The sequence below is a fragment of the Malaclemys terrapin genome, chromosome 11, assembly GCF_027887155.1.
Source record: "Malaclemys terrapin pileata isolate rMalTer1 chromosome 11, rMalTer1.hap1, whole genome shotgun sequence".
NCBI lineage: Eukaryota > Metazoa > Chordata > Testudines > Emydidae > Malaclemys > Malaclemys terrapin.
In genome coordinates, this window is record NC_071515.1 from 62,028,846 (window position 1) to 62,046,577 (window position 17,732).

General features: G+C 42.7%; 1 protein-coding gene across 4 annotated transcripts in view; it reads left to right on the forward strand.

Moving 5' to 3' along the window:
* Positions 1 to 17,732, forward strand: part of ZRANB3 (zinc finger RANBP2-type containing 3) — a 121,921-nt gene that overhangs the window by 1,507 nt on the left and 102,682 nt on the right. For 2 of the 4 annotated variants that reach the window (XM_054043917.1, XM_054043918.1), the window contains exon 2: positions 7,290 to 7,448. In XM_054043917.1, the coding sequence (XP_053899892.1) occupies positions 7,297 to 7,448 (152 nt within the window). In that variant the 5' untranslated portion in view covers positions 7,290 to 7,296. Of the gene's footprint in view, positions 1 to 5,383; positions 6,627 to 7,289; positions 7,449 to 17,732 lie in introns of those variants that run through there. The other 2 variants (XM_054043915.1, XM_054043916.1) reach the window with 2 other exon arrangements.

A 17,732-nucleotide genomic window follows, 5' to 3' on the forward strand; every position in this document is an offset into this window, starting at 1 on the left:
ACACTTTTTCCTAAAATACTTTATTAACGTTAGAAAAAATAAATAAATATGCACATACACATCCAAATTGTTGTAATTTATTTATGTAGGTTTATTTTTTTTTTTTTTGCAGACTCAATAATAAAAATAATGCTGTGAAAAGTTATATTTGTATGTTTGTTAATATCACTTTTCACAGGACACTTAATAGCTACCTGGAAGGCTGTGAAAAGTGATACGTGATATTAACAAACATACAAGTATCACATTTTACAATCTCCCAGGTAGCTAGTTAATCTGCTGTTAAAAGTGATGCATGCATGTTTCTCAGCAAGTCCCAGGACAAATTAAGCCCTGGATGGGAGGATCGGGGTGGAAGGTAGCAGAGACCTGGGGGATGGATGCTGGGCTGAGGGAGGCAGCGGAGGACAGGGGTGATGGGGGTGCGACTGGAGCTGGGGGAAGGCACCCAGGGCGAGAGCCCACTGCCACGCAGCTAGAGCCTAGAGCCAGCATCTGTCACTGCACAACCAGGGCCAGGGGTCAGTGCCTGGGGCCAACACCCACTGGGGTCGGCATCTGCTGCTGCATGGCCAGGGCTGTGAATCAGCGCCTGGGGCCAGCAGCCCCTGCTATATGGCCAGTGCCCAGGGTTGGCATCCAGCGCCAGGGTTTGGGGCCCGTCCACGTCCAGCGTCGAGGTTCGGAGCCCACCGCCAGGGATCTACACCCACTGCCACGTGGCTGGGAACAGGGATCTGCACCTGGCTCTGGCGCCCGCTAGAGCCTAGCTTCCACACCCGCTGCCAAACAGACGGAGTCAGGAGTCGGCGGCTGTGGCCAAAGGCCAGGGCTGGGGATCAGTGCCTGGGGCCAGCTGCTGCCACATGGCGAGTGCCTGCGGTCAGTGTCCAGAGCCGGGGGTTAGAGCCTGCCACCACGCAGCTCGGGTTCGGCGCCCACCGTCAGGGATCTGCACCCACTGCCGTGCAGTCGGCATCAAGGATCTACACCTGGGTCTGGCGCCTGCCAAACGGCCAGGGCCAGGGATTGGTGGCCGTGGTCAGCAGTCAGGGCTGGGGATCAGCGCCTGCCACCGGCAGCCGGGGCTGGAGGTCAGCATCCAGGGCTAGCACCTGGGATCAGTAACTAGGGGTTGGAGCGAGCGGCTGGGCGTCAGCAGCTGCCACCAGGGGTGGTGCCACACAGCCAGAGCCAGGGATCAGAGTCCACCGCGCACGACCGGTGGTTGGAGCCTGAAGCTGTGTGGCCGGGGCCATGTGGCCAGAGCTGGGGGTGTCTGCTTGAAACACCGCAGCTGGAGCCAAGTGTTGGTGCCAAAGCACCATGGTTGGAGCCCTGGTCCATGCAGCCAGGCTCCCTATGTCCCACCACCTGAGCCTGCTGCCCAACCACCCCAGGATTGAAGACTGAGTCCCACTCCCCCCACCCTGCAGGTCAAGAACTCACCTTGCTCCTTCAGCATTGTGCCCCTCCTGTCTCCAGAGGCAGTGCAGGGTGGCACACTCAGGAGCAACAGGGAGGGAGAGAGAGTTTGCCCCCCTCCCTCCCTCCAATCACCGCCCGGGAGGCCTGTGGCCGCACAAAAAGCCCCTGGTGGCCGCATTTGGGAAACGCTAGTCTAGGAGATAAGAACAGATATAACTTAGATAATATTTTTACTTCATGGTCTAAGAGACACAGACAAGGTTTTCATCTCAAGGCCAAAAGACCAAAAACATCAAGACACTTGATCATGGCCTTTGATAGGCCAAGAGACTACTAACACTTTGATCTTAGCTACTCTCATAGCACTTTTCATCAATAGATCTCACTTTACAAAGAAGTATCCACATTTTACTGATGGGGAAACTGAAGCACAGAGTGGTGAAGTGACTTGTCTAAGGTGGCTGACCTGGACACTGGCACTGCTGAGAATAGAACCCAGATTTCTTGTATCCCAGTCCAATGCGCTGTCTGCACTCCCTCCCATAATAAGGGAAAAGTAATTTTGCCAGTGGGCAAAAACATTACAAGGATAGATATGCTAAGTAGCTATCCAAGTTATTGTCTTACATAAGTTTTAAGGGGCAGAGAGATTGTCTCTCATCTGTGAAGTGCTTGGCACAATTTTGGGTGCTGTGAAATAATGCAGTATAAACTCAGATTTGCAGAATGTGGGCTTTTCATCGTCATTGCTTAATTCAGAAATAGTGTCAAAGATCTGGGAATAAGAGGAAGGATTTTTTTTAAATAAATGCTTATAAAGAATGTCTATACAATCAATAAAACTAATAATAAATCAATATACAGGCTAAGAGAAGAACAGGATTACAAATGCAAATTTCTAAGAAAGAAAAAGTGGTCTTTGAAACTACTTTTAATTAAGTCCTTAAAACTACATCTTAAATTGAGTGTTTCTTTAAGAAAATACTTATAAATTTTACCATAGATGTCAACAAGAGCTTTAGCGAAAGTGTTTTCTTGTTTGTGCTTGAGGTAGCACCAAAAGGCCGCAATCGGGATCAGGATCTCATGGGGGTAGGTGCTATAATAAACACATAGTAAAACAAGGTCCCTGTCTTGAAAGCTTGCAGCCTAATTTAAAATAAGATGTAACAAGAGAATAAAACATTTGTTAGGAAAGGAGGATGAGGGTAAATATTGTTAGACTGCTCTCTTAATAGGCTAGTAGAGAGTACAACCTCATGGTTCCAAATAATGTAATTTTTATATCTATGGATCAGTGATCCCCACTTATGCCTTCCCTAGCAATTACGGAGTTTCTCCATTGCTCATGTGTCAGAGCTCAGTGAGTCAGAAGGCCTCTGAATTCTCCCTTGGTCTTATTCAGCAAATGAGAAATTAGAGAAATGTTCCAAAAATTTGAAAATTCTCTCCCTGATCATCATACACTGCTCTTATCAGAGGATCTGAAAGTGCTTGATGAAGGTGAGTATCACATGAATTTTACAGATGGTGAAGAGAAATGAAGTGCGACCTCAGTTAACCAGTTAAACGATATAATTTTAATCATTTAAATGGTTAACTTTTTACACAACATTTACAACATTACCAGAAACCATACAAGGAACAGCACCAAGCAGGGGCAGAGAATACTGTTCCACTCTTAGGGTCGACAGCCTGATACCCACAGAGGAAAAGGGCCAGATACTCTAGGGGATGCCCATTTTTTTTGCTACTACAGTCATGTGTCTGGCACCCTCTCTGAGGCAGCACGTTTGGAAATGTCAAGGGTCTCTGGATCCAATTCACAGTCAGTCACTGCTTTTGGGAACTGCCTTTCTCCTTTCCATTGGAGCTGGTTGGCTACTGAAGTTGACAAATGGTCATTAAATGTTATTGCTCATGGCTACTCTATTTAATAATTTCCACTCCTTGCCCCTGACCATCCCCCTTTCCCATCATTATTCAGGGACTCTTCTTACAAGAATCTGTCACAAACAGAATTGGCCTCGTTGTTTTGTCTGGGAGCCATAGGGGAGGTACTTGTAATCCAGACCTTTCTACCCAGATACTTCCTTATCACAGAGAAGAAAGGGGGAATATCTTGGTCTTATCCCAGACCGAGGAGACTGAATAAATACATATGCTGCCTCAGATTTAAGATGGTAATGCTTGCCTCCATTGTATCTCCAGAGGCTCAACATTGTTTTATAGTTCTTGAATTTCAGGACACGTACTTCTGCATGGCCTTTGCACAGTCCACAGAAAGTATTTAAAATTCATGTTGGGGCCCAATTGCTGCCAATATAAGGTAATGTCATTTGGACTCTCCATGGCATTAGAAGTCTCTATGGGATGCTAATCCCGGATTGAGAGGCATCTGTGTCTACCCGCTAATGACTGACTGATCAATGGGTGATCCCAGTAAGAAATGGCAGCAAGCCTGGAATATGCCCTCTTCCTGTTGTCATATGGCCCTTCTGGTGATTTAAGAAAAATTGTGTCTTATCCCATCACAGATGAAAGTTCATAGGAGCTTTGATTCCAAGTGTGTGCAAGTCTATGTTCCTGAGGACAGATTCTTGATACAGTTGATAGAACTTGGGATACAGTCAAACTCAAGTACAATGGTATGGATGTGCCTGGGACTGTTAGGCAAAATGTCAGCATGTACGTACGAGATTCTGCTTGCCAGACTTAACTTGCAGCCCCTGCAATTCCAGCTCAGATCTGTCTGTTCGCAGAACAAATAACAGTCGTGGTCCTATTTCATGTGCTGTCAGAACAGAGATGGTGGTGGGAACCCAAGAACGTATCTGGTGGGATATTGTTCCTACCCCTTTATCCAGTTACTTTAACTAATTAGTTTAATCATGGATGTTTCAAGGACAGGTGGTCGAGCCCACTTGAACCACATAAAGATGCAAATGACTTGGTCCCCAGCAGACATGAAACTCCACATCAACGTCCTGGAAGCCTGCATGACCTTTCTAATGGTTCTCCAAAACTACACAGTGCAGATCCCAGTGGACAACATGTCCAGAATGCACTACATAAACAAGCAAGGAGGTGTATGTTAGTGTCCCCTCTACCTGGACACTATTGAGCTCTGGACATGGTGCCTCTGACATGGGATACTCCGATGTCGTTCTACTCTGAGGGGTCAGTAACAATTTGGTGGACTTCCAGAGCAGGTAAGTGGTTGCCAATCACAAGTGATTGCTGCAGAGATCCATAGTAGAGTAGATATTCCTTTGCAGGAGGATTCTGATAATAGACCTTTTTGCCACTATTGTCAATGCCAAGTGCCAGAATCCTATGACCCTTCTACTACAGGAGTCCAGGGTTACTACCATTTATTTTCCTTCTGCAGTGGTTGTAAGGCTTCTTGTGTGCTTTTTGACCAATTCCCCTGATCCTCAGGGTGATTTCCAAGATCAAGTGAGACAGAGCCAAGATCATTCTCATTGCTTCCTACAGGCCATGGCAATTTTGTGAGACAGACCTCCTGCACATCCTTTGAACTACTTATCCTGCTCTCAGATCTGAGCAATATGGTCTTGCAGCACCATGGCCAGATACTGCATCCAGACCTGAAGTCACTGCAACTGATATTGTGGCTGTTGGCTGGTTAAGCACCACGGATAGAGACTGTTAGGTCAGGAAAACTTCAACTAGAAAGAAAACTAGACCCAGAGCAGATATCAATACCAAAGATCCTCAAATATTTATTGAACAAAAGGCTAGCCTTTTCAGCTTGATTTCAGGGTCTGCCTCACAGCAATCTTGGCTTGTCATCCTGGTGTAGTTGTGTTCAGTTTTTTCTGCTCCTTGTCCCATGACTGCCCCTTCCTGGGACCCTCTACCCCAACCTCCCCCCCAGGATCCCACCCCCATCCAACCCGCCCTCCTCACTGTCCCCTGACTGCCCGACCCCTATCCACACCCCCACACCCTGACAGGCCCCCTGGGACTCCCACACCTGTCCAACCGCCCCCTGTCCTCTGACTACCCCTGGGACTCCCTGCCCCTTATCCAACCCCTTCACCCCCTTACCATGCCGCTCAGAGCACCAGGACTTGCAGCTGCACTGCCCGGCCAGAGCCAGCCATGCCACCGCGCAGTCTAGAGCACCAGGGCAGGTCGGCCGCTCTCACAGCCCCACCACCCAGAGCGCTGGCAGCACAGCGACCTGAGGCTGCGGGGAAAGGGGGACAGCAGGAGGCTAGCCTCCCCGGTCAGGAGTTCAAGGGTCGGGCAGGACAGTCCCGTGGGCCGTAGTTTGCCCACCTCTGTTTTAGACAGAAAAGTGAGTGAGCTTCAGTTGAACTTACAGCTGAACCTCCCCGCACAACATTCTATAAGGATAAGAATCCTTACCTGAAATTCATCTCCAGTGTGACTTCTGAATCAATCTACCTGTCTTCTTTCCTAAACCACACACAGTACCAAGAGAGAAGCAATTTCACACTAGATGATCTTGGGGACCTTGCTTTTATGATGTTGACAGAACCAAACTATTCACACAGTTTCCTGCTTCGTTCTTAGGCGAGTCCTAAGGTCAGGCCATCTCGTCTTGGAAGATATTGAAATGGATAATACAGTGTATCTCACTTTATTACTGTTGGCTGGTGTGCCTCTCCCACTGAATATCGCTGCACATCAGAACACAAGCAACATCCTATGTCTTCTTCAGAAATGTTCCAGTTTCCAAGATCTACAAGGTGGCAACCTGGCATAAATATTATGCCTTGGGCTTATCCACCAGGTCAGGTGCCAAGTTTGGAAGAGGTGCACTGCAATATCTCTTCCACTGCTGTAGCTGAGACTCCGCCTCATACCATTTGGAGGGGATACTAATTGTCCGTCACCAGCGGTGGGAGCAACACTGATACAGGCTTGAAGACAGTGGTTAACTGTGGTTCTTTGAGATATTGTCTGTGGATCCCATGACCTGTACTCCATCCCCACTCTTCAGAGTCCTCTGTTATCATGGGCTTTGAATTGTGAGGGAAGTAAAGGTCAGGATGGCTGTAACTCTCCTTCATGCCCTCGCCCGGGGCACAGGGTGCATGTGCGTCCCTGACAGATGTTGCTATTCAGAAGAATCTGATTTCATGCACACAGAGAGTGGGACCCATGCTGACTAAAACATTTCAGAAACCCATGTTTACTGTAGGGTAAGTAACCATTCTTTCTGTGCTCTGTTGTAGATGGTTGTGATTTTTATTTCTTATTTAAAGTTGTATATTTTGCCTGTAAACTCGTCTATTTGTTGTACATCTGTGAAATTCTTAAGCTGTTAGTCTGTGATACAAAGCATAAGAGATGTTTTCATTTAGTCTTAGGGTTCATTGTTTGTTTGTTTTCTTTGAGTTATCATGTGAATTTTATGAAGAGTGGGGGGACTGTCTGGGTTAGGTAAATTAGAGCTGAGCTGATCTTATATTCCTAAAAAGTTTACCTCCAATTTGGGCATATGTGCCCTTTGTTTCAATTTAAACTTTTTGTTAATCCTTGATTTTTGTGTTTAGTCTTATCACGTTTAAGTCACAGGCAAAGGGTAACTAAATGCATCTGACAAATAAAAATATAAAGGTGTTCATTCAACAAGTTATAAACCAGCTTCCTTAGTTAAATGATAAGAAAGCTTGAACTGCAAACCAAGAGTTAATTGTCTAAACTAAAATCTGTTGAGAAAATAGTACAAATCAACATCTATATCATTTAGCAATTAATCATTTCATGATAAGACTTTTACTTATTGCTACATATAGCTATAACATGTATTGTATTAAGAGTATTCAGTACCCAATTCCTAGCCTCTTGTTTGTTTGTTTCAGGTTCAACATGTCAAACACAGTCCAAGAAACTTCTACAGTTGGAACTTCTTGTTCTGAAGATGCTGATACTAAGCTATCCTTCTTACCTGAAAAACTAAGGGAAAGACTGCTTCCTTTTCAGAAGAAAGGCATCTTGTTTGCACTTCAGAGAAGCGGCAGGTAAAGTGCTTATATCATGGTATGCTGAAAGTAGTAATTCTGTTTTAGAAGTCTGTTTCTGGAACAATTACAAAAGCCTTACAAAAACAAGTGACAGTTAAGTTTCTAAAACATAATTTGCCTTATTGAATATATTCTATATGGCTTAAAAACAAATTTTAATTTTCTTAAAGAGTAAGTAGATTCTAATAATGCTGTATTCTTGAGCAACCCTGAATACCAAACCAGTGTCTATATGAAGGTAAAAATCAGTAAGGACAGAAAGTTTGTTTTATACTTCTACTGGGTTCTCCAAAACTGACCATTTACTCATTTCTATAGTTGTTGGTTTTTTTTTTTTTTTTTTGGGGGGGGGGGGTGGTGGTTATGGGCATAGCTGAGAGAATTCAAGAGAGAAACAGCTTGGACAGTTGAAAGATAGAGAGATTTTGTTGAATAAGGGCTACTAACAAATGTGTGAGCATTTCAGCTGCATTCATTTGGGGTTGGTTTAAGCAGGTTTGTGGTGACTTATGAATTGGTACTTTTCTGTTATGTCTACTATCCTATGCTACAATCTAAATTCTTGTATGTGGGGAGGAAGTAAGGAATTAAGACTTTGCCTATACCTATATTTTTGTAAAATTAACTTTTAAGATATTGTAAATTGGTGAAGGAAAGACTGGCTGAATTTGCAGATGGGCTACAACAATGGTTCTGAGCAGCTTGCACTGCTCCCCTTTATTTCCATGGAGTGTTAACTCTGAAGCATAATTATGGTAATTTAAGAGTCAAATAATTGATAATGCTGTACTGCTGATCAAAGCATGCATTAAAGAAGACTGTTCATATTATGAAGATCTGTGCAATCTACTTCAAAAGGATACCTCAGGATAGGTTGATGGTGGAGTCTAGGAGATTGCTGCCATTTTATTCAGATCTTGAATCGTGTCCATGATAATCCATTGTGAGGGAGGTGTTACTGAGGTAGTTGGGGCCAAAGCTATATAAGGCTATATAGTTTAAAAAGATCACTTCGAATTTTGTCTAGAAGTAAACTCTGAGTCAGGACTGACTACAATGTAATATGACCGTTAGAGCTATTAAGTGCTTCTTATTGCCACAGATATCCATATGCTATGTATATAACGTGTCAGTGTAACAAGTACGTTTGTGGAAAGAATTAGTAGAAAAATATCCCATCCTATTTGCTATGATGACTTACAGTACAGAAGAAAAATGAAAGCTGACAGCTTGGAAGATCACTGGATATTTTTGTGAGATGTTCTGTCCCACATACCCTCAATTAACATGGCAGGCACAGGGATACCAAGAATTTCAGTGCTCACAGAAGTGGTGGTGGTGTGTGTGTGTGTGTGTATACATATATTTTTTTTTCAGTGAAACAAAGTAATATTCCAAACTTAGCGTTGCAGCATGTTTTGTTAAAAAATATTACTGAGGGGCTATTTTACTCTTCAATCTCGCTTTAAACCTTAAACAGAACAGCACAAACACAGAAGTGCCTTAAGTTCTAAGGGGTGCTTAGAAACCATTTATTTTTTTGTGGAAGGAAAAGTGTGTGCTTTCTCCCCTAATCTCTCTCCAGTTTTCTATTTTTAGTCTTTGTCCTCAAAGTTTACCGTGACCTAGAACCTGTGCTTGGGTCAAGCTCCCTCAGAAATTCTTCATCTTAATACTGTGCATCTGGCCAAATAGATTTGGGGCAATAAGCAAGGAGGAAGGACAGCCCAGTAGTTAGGGTGCTAGCCTGGTACTTGAGAGATCCAGGTACAGTTCTCTGCTCTACCACAGACTTCCTGTGTCCTTCCTTAGGCAAGCCACTTGGGGTAAGGGTACATTGCAATGTAAGCCTGGGTCTTTGGGACTCAAATGCTCAGGCTCAGTGTTTCTATGACCAGGCTTGAACGTTCACACTGAATATTGACCCTAGGTTTGAAATTTCTGGACCTGGGTCTCTGACCCTTGCTCACATGTCCACATTGCACTACACAGATTCGAGTCAAACCAACCTATCTTAGGCTTCCTACAGCTCTTCCCAGCTGCAGCCTCTCTAGCCCTTTTATTTGTGGTGCACTGTGGGAAAACTTGACTGTGCATCCCCTGGCACTTTACTGGAAGTTGCCTCATCCTTCCAGAGGCCGATTTATGGACACCAACATGTGCTGCACTGGAAAAGTTCACAATGCCAGTGTTTTCCACTGATCAGGAGTCTGCCTTCATGGACAGGCCAGGATGCTAGTCCCATCAAATGACACGGTCATAAATGTTACTCTAGGAGACCACACACAATCCCTTTTGCCTTGGCTTATGAAACCATATCCTGATCTCAGAGGCCCTGGCAAAAGACAGTTTAACTATACCCTCAGTAGGTATAGAATGGTGGCGGTGCATTTAGCAAATTGAAATCCGTTCTGGCGCGGCTCACAGAAACATTTGGATTCCCATGTCATCAATGCTGTCCACGTTATTGTGGCTAGCTGTGCTCTTCACAATCTTTGTAAAGCCGAAGAAGAGTCATTTGCATTTGAGTGGACCTATGACAGCAGTGGTTTGCTGAACTGGTTCAGTCAGGCAGAAAGTACACATGTCACAAATGGAGCAGGATGCACCATGTGCAACAGAAATCAGGGATTCTTTGTGTGCCCACATTATGGACTAGCATGGACCAATGGAAGAGGGAGAAAAGTATGTTTATGAATGTATTTGTACAGCATTGTCAATAGTAAATGATGTACTATTGCTGCATACTCTGAGCGGGATGGGGATGTGATTATCATGAATTTTTACTTATGAATGAAATGACTGCCTATGCAGTGGAGAGAAATGGGGGTTTGTGTGTTGTGAACTGGATTTTCATTATGGATTCATCTCAAAAGGTGTATTGAAAAATTGTTTGAATACAACTTCCCAAGTATGCCTTCTCATGTCCATCATTATTCTTTGCGATACACACACATGATGTGAAGCAGTGATTGTAATAAATGTTCCTAATGAAACAAAATTCTTTATTTGTTACATGTCTGTTTTACAAAAAAACAGTATTAAAGAATTGACAGGGAGGCCAGCAGTCATGAAAACACCAAAACCAATAATAAAATAAAGTGCATAACAAACATTGAATAATACAAAACAGTTAAACCAGTGAAAACAAATAATACCCCTACTTCTGCATGTCTCCTGCCCCCCCTCCTCCCGTTATCTTTCCTTCTCTACAATGTATTTTGCATGCACTCGGTGCTGCTGCGGTGGAGAACTGCAGGAGGTACACTTGCCCTGTCCAACTAGCATTCACTCCTGGTTGCGTAGGTCATCCAATCATGATATTGTCCAATGCGTTCCTGGTCTGCAAGAGATGGTACTGTAGAGGGGACTCAGGATGTAGTTCATATGGAGCAGGAGCCTAGCCTCTTGTTGCCATTAATGTAAGCAGCCTCTCAATCAGGTCTTTTTGCTGCACTCTGTCTTCCCCCTGCAAGTAATTTCCCTGCTTCAGAGTCTGCACAGCAAGTCTTTCATCATATTGTGCAGCCTCTGTGCCTTTCCACTTGCTGTGAATCCTTCTCCCTTTGGTAGCTACTTGTTGGCCATGTCCAAGATGTCCACTGTAAGGTCATCATGGACATGCTTATTCTTTGACTACTCCATAACAGTGTGAAACGCAGGCTCCTGCTGGACTGCTGAGGTGAAGGGGACTGAAGACAGACACTATATCAATGGCTCAGTGCTTCAAAAAAAGTATAGCATCAGAAAAAGTGCCTTTGGAATCTCAAGGTCCAAAAGAGATATTTTGTGAAACTCAGCCTCAGTATAGTCTCAGAGCAACAGTTAAGTTCCCAGATGCTCCATGGACACAGATGAAACATCAGAGTGTAAAGCGAGCAAACATAATGGTAAGCTGAAATTTACAAATAACAGATGTTTAAAAATTGCAGACCATTTTAGCCTGGTGAAGGAGGACAGTTGCCATAGCTTACTACCTATGGTTTCTCAGTCTTTTCAGGCGTTTCACATCCTGAGGATGTTACAAACGTGGAGGTTCTTGAATGGCAAAGGTTCCAAGCTACTAGCATCAAGCCAGCCAAGTGTGCCAACGGGGTTTTCAAGCTAATGGCTATTGAGCAGCACATCTATGAGTGTGGTGGGCTGGAAAATACACAGTTCTCTGAAATGTGACTACTCATCTGGTCTTCCTACTGTGGGAAGAGTTTGCAGCTATCCGCACCTGGGATTGGGTCAAAATTCATCAGGGAATCAACAGGATGTTGTACTAGCATCCTCATGGATTAGAGACTCCCTGAAAGCTGCTGAAAACTCTCTGCATTTGTGCAATTACCTGGGTACAGCTAACTTATGTTACAGCCTGCTCAGATTCCATCTGCCTATAGACTACATGCAAATTCATGACCACATTGACTCTGCATAGTGAGTACTTCATAGTGAGTACCCCTGCTTCCCCAGCATAATTCTGGATTGCATACACCCCACCCTCTGTATTTCAGGCAATGATTTAGTCACCCATACACTATATTTTCCTCCTCCCCCAATACAGTTTACAGTGGGGTTGTTAACAGTGTGGCAGACTTATACAGTGCACCATACTAAAAGGAAAGGCAAAATAATGATCTGAATTGAAACACCCCAGCACTTCCTTGTAAGAATGTGCAAGTATCTAGTAAAAATTTTCATTGTAAATGCTTGTTTAACTGTGCTTCCTGGTATACATTTTGAATCCCACATGGTGTTTGCTGGGGTGGGAGCAATGCCAAGGCGTTGGCATGCATTCCACCGTTAGGGGATAAACACTGCTACCCGCAGCTTTTAATAATAGCATAGGGTCAAAAACTGGAAATCCCTCCCATTTGTATATCAATAACAAACATGGAATCAGACACTTACCAGGCTATTTTTGCCTTTTCTATTTCTGCTGCCCTTTTCTTGGTGGGCTGCTCCTCTAGGGTTTAAACAACTCCTTAGAGTATGGATCCAGAATGTGCTGCAGCTGGTCTTGCAGCAAAGCCTCCTAAGGGATCGATATGAGCACCAGAGTCACTTCGCTAGCCTGAACAGGCCACTGTTGGCGCCCCTCTGGCACTGTGTTAGAATCAGGGATCAGAACATCACTATCCCCACTGATCAGACTGTCATGAACCCCTGGGGGCTCGAAGCAGTGCACAGCACCCAATAAAAGGCCTCGTAATAGAGGCAGGATGATGGGGAGATTCCTGAGGTGCAGTTTTGATCCCTGGCTTTCCGATAGTCACACAAACTGCTTAATCTGCTCCTTGCACTGGTCAAGGATCTGTTTAATCCCCAGTGCTTGCTAGCTTGTCCGCTATTTCTTGAGTACACCTGGTTATTTCTGGTACTTTTACCGAAGTTAAATGTCTTGCTTGTCTCGCACCAGAGATTTATAAGAATCTGACTGTGGTCCTGTGACCAGACCGCGGCATTCTTGGCAAAGGACTTCTTGTTGGTGGCCTTAGCTAATGCAGGAAACCATTCCCTCTGTTGATGGTGCATGAAAACACCGCCAGAATAAAATAGAAGGGTTAAATGCCAAGCAGCTGTACTTGAACCCAGGTGGGTTGCTTCCATTTCCTGGGAGCCGTTTGTCTAGCCTTGGGATAGAAAGGCCAAGAAACACTTTAGGATAGCGTTGGGGGACTCTCCAAATACAAGTCTTAAGACCCGGGCGTGAGCTGCATCAACAATGCAACATGGTGCCATTTCGACCCAAGTGCCAATGGAACTTGGGCTCAGACCCACCTTCCTTGGTGGATCTTAGAGCCTGGATCCTGAGGGCTTTCCAGCCTGAGTCAGGCAGATTTGGCTGTAAATGGAAAGGGGACTTGGGCTTGAGCCTGGGCTTGAGCTGAGGGGTGAAAACAATATCCTTGATATCTTTATTCCTCAGTTCCCCAACTGTAAAATGAGGACAATTAGTAGTACTTCCCTACTTCACAATGGTATTGTGAGGATAATCACATTAAAAAATCATGAGGCGCTCAGACTACAGTAGTTGGGCTCTATAAATGCCTTCCATAGGCAGCATAGACTGCATTTGAGATCTGTAATTGCATTTCTACATAATAGGGCTGTGCTGTCACTAGCTAAGAAGGCAATTTCAGTTAAATGGATTTCTAATAACTTTGAAGTAAAATGGTGTTCAAAATTACAAAACATTGTCTGATTAATCATACTTGTTTCTTTTTTCCCCTCAGTGCATTATGTAATTCCGTTTAATGTTAATTAGAGTTACTTGTGTATATCTGAGGGAAGCATAAGCTCTTTGGAATCTGTTATCCTGAATGTAATGCATAGTTGCCTCAAGGAAACTTTAATAAAAAATAGGGTGAGAAGAATTTTAATCAGTTAACTGTCTTCCCCAGTTTTTTTTCTTTTAGATGCAGTATTTGCCTGGACCGAATATCTAATGCTCTTCTGATTTATTGGACTAGGTTCTTCTTTTCAACACAGATATAATATTGTAGATAATATAATGTAGGATGTACAGAGGGGGGTGTTTTCTCAGCCTAACTTTAATCAGTAGAAATCAGTATGCTGACAAATACAGTATTGTTTGGGGTGAGAGAGAGGATATGCTCTGTGATGTAGTGAAAGTGAAGTAAACTCTTAAGGTAGAGCAATCTGAGGTGATGTAAAATCATAGATTGCTGAGAGAGACTGGCATCCAGTCAGGAAGCAAGACTATCTACAACTATTTTCCTTCCCTTCAACTGAAATGTGCAACCCTTTTATGACCTATTCTCTACTGGACCTTGTGCTTAATTTATTCCCACTGCTACTTTTAATTTCAAAATGTGTAATAGAAAAGAAGGAGCATTTCAGATTTAAGAATGAAGACAAATTAACACCATACAGAATATCAATGGTAGTTTGTGTGCTGTGCAAAAATCAAATAGGCTGAAGTACTTCTGTTTTGTCAAATTAGTTAGAATGCTGGCAATCATAGTAGTAGAAAAAAGTGGTTGTTTGAATAGCCAAAATGAGATAAGGAAGAATGAGAAGAAAAACAATCTTTATACTTGCAAACCACCATACTGAGTATATTATATAAAATAATATTGAATCATTCATCCTTTACAACAAACTTTGTATTACTAAAAATGCAATCTTAATCTTGTGTGCATGGATCTATATTTTACAAATACTCAGACTGAATCCTTAAATCTGAGTTTTTATCAGTTAATGTAATCAAATTATTTGACTTTAAAAAGCCATTTTTGGTCACTTGAACACCATCAAATGTAAGCTACCACTTCTTAAACTGAATGTTTTTCTCTCTTTTTATTAAATCAAAATATACCCAACTCTTTAAAAAAAAAAATTTCTTTAACTTTGCAAATTCTGCATAAAGAGTGGGTGAGCTACTCAGCTTTACAAAATTTATTGTAATTCAGGCTTACTGCAATAAAGGAAATCCAAGGTTTTCCTTTATGATGGGAGTATTGGTGGGGTGAAGGAGAGGCTTGAAACAAACACATGATTTAAAGTGGGTCTCTAATATGAGAGAAATTTGGTAGATAATTTGCTTTTGGCATCACTCAAGAAGCTTCAGGTAAAGATGGAAGGATGTTTTTAAGGTAGGAAAAGGAGGTATACAGTGCACTATGGAGTTGCTCAGTCTTCAGGACTTTACAGGAAACTGGGAATCTGTGAACAGAGCCTCTCAACAGTATATATTTCTGTTTATTCTGAACGTATTTCAGATGCTGAGATTGAGTCATCATGCTCTCTGGGCCCCAGAACAGCAAAATGTAGAAGTCTGTTACAACTGGCAGGCATGAAGCACTCAGGCTAAGAATTGTCCTTGTAACATCTTTCTCTTTTGGAAGCCTTGCTACTCAAGGCTCATACCCTGCTTCTGTTACCAAACTAAGCTCTCACTTTCCTTTTTCCATTTAGCACTGACTGGAGAGAGTCTGCTTTTAGCTCCCTCAGAGATGCCTCCTTACTTCTCAGTTTGCTTAATTCAGTCTTAAAAATAAAATAACTATAACTTCATGAGCCTGAAGGCCAAGAATATAAACTTTAGAATGTTTCTCTTTTTTGGTTTAAATATTTACCAGGAAGTATTGAGCGGAGCTTTGACAGGCTTTTACAGGTTAAATACAGATTTATAATTAGCTGTAAATCAATGCACCACACTTGTCGACTATTTAATTTAAATGTATGCAAGTAACACAGCCACAGCCTAGGTATGTCTACACCTAATCTATTTATTTTCAAAAAGAGGATTTGAGGCACTTCCATTTATGTCTGAAGTGCAAACAAAAATAAACTAAATTCCTAAGGTTCTTTGATTACCTATCTGTCCAAAGATATTTCCAGATACACCTGATAACATGCACCAGAACAGGTATGAGACTAAGCTTTCTCTATACAAAAATTCTTGTCTACATAGATATTTACAACTAGTTACAACACATTTGTGGCCCAATGATCCTCTCACACCGTTTTTATTTTTTATGGCCTGTATAGAAAATATTACAGCCATGTTAAGAGAACTGTAGCGTAGTCCTATGCCCTTAAATTCCTGCAGTGCTGTGAGGATTTTCTTGCCTTGCATGATGAATTTCATTGAATCAGTTCTTAGTTCCAAAACAAATATACATTTTGCACAAGAAAGGTAACTTTGTGTTGGCTGGTGATGAGCAGCTAATGAAGCTTGGCTTCACTTACTAAATCTGTTGGAAAGAAGGAGAAAACCACGTTAGCTAGCACTTAGTAAAAAGTCTAGTGTAGACAAGACAGTGCATTCTGTTGTGTACTAACCTGGGTGAGGAAAAGCTTAGACTTTTATCAGTTTAGCTCATGTTAAAGGCAGCATGCTGTGTAATTAGACTTTAAAGATGTTATGTAGCATGTGTTAGCCAACGCGTTCTAGCAGCGCACATTTAATCCTAGCCTAGGCGAGCCCATAGGGTACGTACATGCTAGGAAAAAAAGTGTTTTTACCTTACTATATGTTAGCTAACATGAGGTGAAATCCAAGTGAAGACAAGGCAGTTTGTAGCTTTCACATGTTTTAGCAGGTTGAGTTAAACATTAGGACAAGCTAACACGTTAAAACTACAACTTGCCTTGTCTACACTGTGTTTTTAAAATAGACCTTTCTCTTACTGTAGGTGTGGTACTGCACCCCATATTCTTCATAGTGATATTATTATGATATGATTATGGCATAATTATGATGCATTTTGTACAAGATAAGTCATGTGAGATATCATTGGAAAAGCTATGATTTGCTGAATATGTTCATCCTATTTGTATGAATATATCATTTTTGTATCTGAAGTTATGAATATTGACTATGTATCTGTTTTAAATGTAGTTACACCTGGGTAATGCCCACTAGACAAGATGCTTTCAATCTAAATAGCTCAGGGGAAAGGGCCTATTCAGGGTAATGGGCCATTAGAAAGAACAATAGACCTTAGGAGAAGCTTATCTCCCACCTGGTGAGCCTGTCTGAGAACACTCCAGCTAGCCTGTAAGTAATGGCTGCTATGTCTCTAGAAGGACGTGTGACCAGGGTCAGACCACATGTCTCTGGACTCCATCTTGGGATGTCAGTATTATTCCGCAAACCAGTCTGGAAACCTAGTTTTGAAACAAAGGGTTCCCATCATATGCTAAAGCCATATAAGGCAGAGACTGACTGACATCATCTGTGGTTCTTCACTCCCCACACAAGAAGACTCCTGGAAACACCTGAGGAACAAAGACTGAACTGGGGGAAGTGCTGGACCCAGGCTAAAGGGATTTCTAGCCTGTGTATGAAAGATCTGGGGATTCCAAGCTGCAAAGCAAGTGCAGCTTGTGCTTTAAGAATCTATGAGGTTTAGCCTCCTGTACTAGTAGTTCGTTTCTCCATTGTGTTACCCAGACTCCTTGTTTTTGTATACAAGCATTTCAGTTGTTTCCCTCCGATCTCACCCAGTTTTCTAGCTTGCGGTGTTCCATTATCCCTTACTATATCTTCATTTAGCTGATTTACTTGCTTCTGTGTATTGAAGCCATACGTGGAGATTTCATGAGTCCCTTTCAACCTTCTCCCCATATCTCCTAGTTTAAAGTCTTTTTTATCAATTGTGCCAGACTTGATCCTGGGAGGTTAATACCCCAGTTCCTCAAGTGGAGTCCATAAGTCAAGAAGATTCTTCTTCCTGAGAATGCCTCCCAATGATCAGTCATCCTGAAACCTTCCTCATAGCAACAATCCTTGAGCCATCTATTGATATTTGTTGTCTTGTCACA